The sequence below is a fragment of the Miscanthus floridulus genome, chromosome 6, assembly GCF_019320115.1.
Source record: "Miscanthus floridulus cultivar M001 chromosome 6, ASM1932011v1, whole genome shotgun sequence".
NCBI classification, from domain to species: domain Eukaryota; kingdom Viridiplantae; phylum Streptophyta; class Magnoliopsida; order Poales; family Poaceae; genus Miscanthus; species Miscanthus floridulus.
The window spans coordinates 140,828,968-140,835,321 of record NC_089585.1 but is presented as its reverse complement, the minus strand read 5'-3'; the positions used below and the strand labels follow the sequence as shown (position 1 = coordinate 140,835,321).

The 6,354-nt window shown below is 48.0% G+C and overlaps 1 protein-coding gene across 1 annotated transcript; it reads left to right on the top strand.

Annotated features, from left to right (window-relative positions):
• Positions 1-2,086, top strand: LOC136459939 (U-box domain-containing protein 1-like). The gene has a single exon (XM_066459783.1). The coding sequence runs from the start codon at positions 472-474 to the stop codon at positions 1,468-1,470; it is 999 nt and encodes a 332-aa protein (XP_066315880.1). The 5' UTR covers positions 1-471; the 3' UTR covers positions 1,471-2,086.
• Positions 2,087-6,354: the final 4,268 nt, after the last annotated feature.

Genomic DNA, 6,354 nt, shown 5'->3' with positions numbered 1-6,354 from the left:
CTTTTACACGACTATTTGGAACAAATGCGTCCCGAAAAATAAAAATTCCCAAGAATCCTTTAGCATATGCCAAAAGGAAGGGAAACGGGAAAAGAGGTTTGAACACATGACGGCGTGCGCTCCGAAAGTTGAAATGCCGTAGAAACGTTCAACACCACGAGCCACGAGGCACAGAAGCAGGGCGGAAAAAACGAAAAAGCTTCAAGAACACGCGCGCGCGCGCGGTAATTACGTCCCGTTCACTCCATTCGATCCTGATCATCGCCGCCTTCCTCCCGCGTTCCGGCCCGGCGTGCCGCGTGCGTGCTTCCCCACCACTCCACCTGCCGCGATCCGCCACCTAATCTCCAACAAAAACCGCCTTCAACTCCAAGCTCCCGCAGACAGCTCCAAAACCGAACCCGCCGCGCTTGTCTGCACGCAACTCGACCGCCTCCGAATCCCGATCCTCCTCCCGCGACACCGACAGCGATGGAAGTGAAGCCGCACACGGCACGGGTCCTGGTGGGCCGCCTGCGCGGCGCCACCGCGGCTTGCGACGGGGCCGCGGCGGCGGCGGCGGTGTCCGAGATCCGCCTCGCCTCCAAGGAAGACCCCGAGATCCGGGCGCCGCTAGCGGACGCGGGCGCGGTGCCCCTCCTCGCCGCGCAGCTCCACCACGCGTCGCCCGTGTCCGTGGACGCGGCGGCCGCGCTCCTCAACATCTCCATCTCGGCGCGGGACCAGGTGGCGACGGCTCCCGGCGTGCTGGACGCGCTGACGTCGGCGCTGCGATCCGGCCACGCCGCGCACCACGCGGCGGCCGTGGTCTACAGCCTCCTCTGCGGCGGGGAGTCCCACCGCGCGGCGGTGTGCGCGCGGCGGCCGCTGCTATCGGCGCTGGTGGCGCTCCTCCGCGCGTCGCCCAAGCCAAGCACGCGCGCCACCAAGGACGCGCTCAAGGCGCTGTTCGGCGTGGCGCTGTACACGCCGAGCCGCGCGACGCTGGTCTCCCTGGGCGTCGTGCAGGCGCTCTTCGCGCTGGTGATGACGGACGAGCGGAACGGCATCGTGGAGGACGCCACCGCCGTGGTCGCGCAGGTGGCCGGGTGCGCCGAGAGCCTCGAGGCGTTCCGGTGGGTGTCCGGGGTGCGCATCCTCCTTGACCTCGTCGAGGCGGGCGGCGCCGCCACGCCCAGGGCAAGGGAGAACGCCGCCGCCGCGCTGCTTAACCTCGTCGTCGCCGGCGGCGAGGCGGCCGCGGCTGAGGTGGTCGCCGTCGGGGGTGCTGAGGAGACCGTGCGCGAGCTCGCCGAGGACAGCGCCGCCAGCCCCCGCGGGAAGGCCAAGGCAGAGGCGCTGCTGCGCGCGCTCGAGGGCGCCGGTCCCGCCGCCAGGAGGCGCGAGCACCGCCTCTCCGATTTCCTCGACGGCCTCGTGCAGTCCGATCCCTACATCTCGTCGCCGGCGTCGGCGTCCACGCACGGCTAGTCAAAGGCTGACGTCTTCTTTGTACAAAAAAATAGTAGCATCGTTCGTAGTGTAGCTTGGCTAAAAAAAATACATAGGTCCTCTTTGGCAGGGCTTCGGCGCCTCTGCCTCCCGTTCTTCCGTACCTGTCGGTTGTCCATGGGTCGATAGAAGGCTATTGCTCATCAAAGCTGTTTTTTTCTCTTCTCCTTTTCCTCTCTCACAGACAGAGGTGGAGCAAGAGAAGCTCGTTTTTCGGGGCTCCGCCTGGTATTTATCGGCCCATGGGCGGCCGACAGATGCGGGAGCCGGAGCCGCCGAAGCCCTGCCAAAGAGGCCCATAGTCTAATACATTTGTTGATTGATGTGAATACTGCATGTCGTCATGTTTGTGCAAGATTTGTTCAAACTCTGCCTGCATTCAAACCTTCAAATTAAACCAACCGAATCATAAAAAATTTGGATCTAAGTATGTCACCATGGCCATTAGCATCTCCGTTCTCTGCCCCTCTCTTTCTCTTTCGGTCTCTTCATGCAAATCCCAAGCTCATTTTTCTATAGTTAACATACACGTGCGACACGCGAGTTCGCGAGTGCTTATAAGACATTTGTATTTTTTATTTGCTATTTTCTAGCTTGCTTGTCGTTATCATCTTATTCTAGTATTTCTATGTTTATTTGAAATCAACATTTTTTTATTCTTGCATCTGTAAATTTTGTTGTATATAAATTCATTTATTTTTTGATTTTTCGTTTCAATATACGGGATTTTTTTGTGAAACATTTGTATTTGTATCCAATTTATTTTTGTTTTGATGAATTCTATTTCTTTTTTTTTACTTTCATAATTTTAAATCCCTCATTAGTTTTTTAGCAACTTTGTACTTATATATATATATATATATTCTATTTTCTAATTCTAATTTGACCTGACTTAAATTTGTACTGTTCATACTTAAAAATACTGTTTATTCTAAAATATTACAAGAAAAAACGCTAATCCGATTAAAAACTGTAGCCAACCGGCGAGCCGAACACTGCCCAAGCCCAAGCTTCCATAATTGCTCCTATCGGCACAAATTTATGTACAGCGGCGCATCCCAATTCAATGTCTTCCCCATTTCTCTCCAGCTCCTCTCCGTACTCCGCCCCAGCTCCAATCCTCCGATCCCGCCATGGTTCCTCGCCGTAGATGTTGGGGAACAATGCGAGCCGTGCAGAGCACCGCCGTCAGGGCTGGCCGCCGGAGCTGGTAGATCCGCCCACCGGACGCCGGGGCAGGGCTGCGCCGGGTCTGGCCGCGATGCCTGCTGGCCGCCGGGGCAGGGCCGCGCCACCGGACCGGTTGCCGTTGCTAGTCGCGCCGTCCGGAGGCCGCCACGGCAGGCCCTCCTTCTCGCCTGCGAGGCGACAAGGCGCCTTCGGCTCCTACTCGGCGAGTCCAGTGGTGGCTTCAGCAGCTCGCGTCTCCTTGCCGCGCTCTATTTCATGGTAAGTTCAGTCGCTCAGACTCATTGGCTGTCGTAATCTTCCTCATCATCATCTACAGCGGGACCAGGAATGGAGAAAGATTTAGTATCTCACGCTGACAGTTGGCATACTGCATTATATCTGTAAAAAAAAATACTTTTCCTTTCCAAACTTCGTAAGGAAATTAGCTTTCTAAAATAAGAATTGTAGTGGTGGATCTACAATTTTAAAAATAATAGAAGAAGCTATCATAGCAGGATCTGAGCGAACACTCTGAACATCTCATTACCGCAGAAAATAGCAATGATAATGTAGTTCAGTCCAGTAAAAGTTACTGATTGACTACTTTCTTGTCATCCTGACTGCAGAAAATAGCAATGATAATATAATGTGTTCCCGTATATGCCAGTGCAACTGTTCAAGATGCTGATCGAGCTATTCAACAAAAGAATGGATTTCCTGTTTCTGGTAGGAAAATCAGAGTTAAGCTAGAAATGAATCAGTGCTCCACTGAAGGAACGTTTGCAAAAGAAGGAGAATAGTGAGGCTCCTCTCCTAACAGTTTGCTGCTGCTGAAACTCAGTAGATTGTGGATCTGACTGTCATTTGTTTTATTTGCTTGTGAGCAGTGCAATGCAAGTGAAGGACTCCGATTTAAAAGATGAGGCAAACGAGACTTCTCATGCTGGAAAGATAAGGGGAAATCACATAAAACAGATCCAGGTTGTAATTGTAACAGAACCGACCAAATCATAAGAACGTAAGTACAAAAACAATCACCGAAGCGATCAAATTCCTGTACTTAAGCTCCCATAATCCCGGTAGTCCGGAAATCACGAAGGATTTCAACCAACTCTCGACATACAAACCAAGATCATAGTGATTCAACACAACACATCATCCGTTACAACATTTCATAAGTAGCATTCAGATTACATCCATCAGAGTTAAATAGAATATTACAAACCAAGTTTGAGTGTGCGGAAGCAACATAGTTTGGTACAAAATATCATAGTTTTCGATTACATTGCCAAGTCTGAGTCATGCCCCACAAAAGCATTATCAGATACGAGAATTAGTAGAGACCGCGCCCAACGGTCTAGTCTTCATCCCCAGCTGGGAGAAGGCAGTACTTGCAGCAACCAAAGTAGAACTGGTCATCTGCAACAGGTGGGAGATAAACCCTGAGTACGAGAAGGTACTCAGCTAGACTTACCCGTCAAAACCAGAAATAAAAGACACCAAGGATCATGCAAGGCTTTTTCAGGTGGGCTAGCTTGACACAGTTGCATAAAAGAGCTTATGATTATAGTAACCAATTTAAACTTAGCATCAAGCTTATCATTAGTTACCTGTCCACTAGATTAGCACCTGTACTAGAGCACTCACTTATTAGGAGCAAACAATATTAACCATAGCAGGTATAATAAGGCTGTCATCATCATATCATCATTTCCGAACCATTATGTTATTAAGTGTATCTACATTGGAGATAAGCCTGTCAAGTTCTCACTAACCGGGAGAGACGGCGACTCGAATCGAATTACAACTCAGCTGAGGGGGTATTCCTAACTCTCACCCTGGCATACTTAGCAAGGGTAGCCGTGGGTTACCTTTGGTACATCTCAGGAACCAAATTCGCCGGGTTCGATCAGCGCCAGCACTCTCAGGGATTACCCTTCTGCCAGGACGATCAGGACTTTTAAATCACCTGCCCTTGGACTCACGCCTACGGCTTCCTTCCGAGGCGTACTTTATACTTATCGACTCCCGGCCTGAGGTGAGCTACTCGGCTTCGCGGTCGGTCATCGGACACGGCCAACTAAGAGAGAGGCATGCGTTCAACATGAACAGAAAGGCTCCAAGAATCAGTCCTTAAGCGACACAAACGGAATCACTGCAAACCGGCAAGCCTCCGTCCGGTCTTCATTTCAAATTAAGACTGGTTCTTTTCCACGATAGCAAATATAGCCAACCGTGCCACATGTATCTTCCTATATCTCGTAGGTGACAGGAAATCACTCGACTTCTACCGCGTTTAAGCAGGGCTAAGCACTACACGAGCCTGAGCTACATAGGATTCAGGGTAACAATATCTGGACAAGGAATTGGGTAACCAATGCAGCAAGTGTTTGCATCCAACATCTAAACTTAATGCAACAATATATGTAATAATAATACTGTAACTGCATTTCGGAAATTAGGAGGCTTAATATGCTCCGGGGCTTGCCTTTCACAAAGTTGCAAGGACGGTGGTCCGGGCACTCAACGGCGACCTCGTCTGGCACTTCTCCTGAAGGCTGCTCCTCCTGAATCTCCAGTGCCGGCTGCTGCTGCTCGCTCAGTTCCTCGAATTCCAGCAGGGTCACTCCTTCCGGTACACCTATTGCATGCCGATGCACAAGATAAATACCATGGATGCATAAGGAATGACATGATGCTCAATGATGAATGAATCACAGTGAGTGTTTACGAAAACATCACTGGATACCCGTTTACCGAGTAAGACTAGCCCTATTCAAATCACTTTAAGCATGTATCTAACTTAACTTAAAGAACAAGACCAACTTACCTAACTTGCATAACCTAAGATAAAGATGCTCATCTTCGGTTAAAGGCCTAACACCTAGGATCATTACCACAACTTAGAAATAGTAACGGTATACATAATTTAACATTTAAAGTTTCATATGCATACAAGTATTCCCGTAATTAAATCACAACAAGAGTTCTACAAATCCAAATGACTTGTATGAGGACATTCTGGAAAGCTTATGAAATGTTCTACAAATCAATGGTAAACAGCAAAGCATGATTCTGATGTTAACCAAATCAATTTCCAGCAAACCTAGAATCTATCCAGAATGACAGGGTTACTAACTTAATTATTTAATGATTGTGCAAAAACATACTTTGATCAAACCAAGTTTACCAACTTATTTTTCATACCTAAGAAACATCAGAAAGTATAGTGCCAACTTCTAAATAAATTATTTAATATCCTTTTCCAATTTATTTAGTTAATTAGGTGATTTAAGCAATATATAGTAAAATTATTCACAAAAATCTACAAAAATTACAGTAGCTATCTCATGCTGCACATAGACTACCATAAAAATTTCAAAGCCATTGGGCAAACATAACTTGCTGTATCCAAAATAACAGGTGACATATCTAATTTGAGCATAATTAGGAAACTCTAATGAAAAGTGTCAAGCAACAGATTTCACATTTTTCCTAGCATCATTCTAGCATAAGAACCTTACTCACCAAATTTTACCTATACTGGATCTATAGAAAAATTATGAAAATTCACACAAGATCCATCCATTAATAAAAGGAATTTCTATAACTTAAAAACTACACTTGCACTAGCTCTGAAATTTTAACCAGAGCTTCTAATAAGCAATAATAGACTACTCACAAAATTTCATA

Bases quoted from the DNA above. Each gene is read 5' to 3' on its own strand.
- LOC136459939 (XM_066459783.1), top strand. From the start codon at position 472: ATGGAAGTGAAGCCGCACACGGCACGGGTCCTGGTGGGCCGCCTGCGC.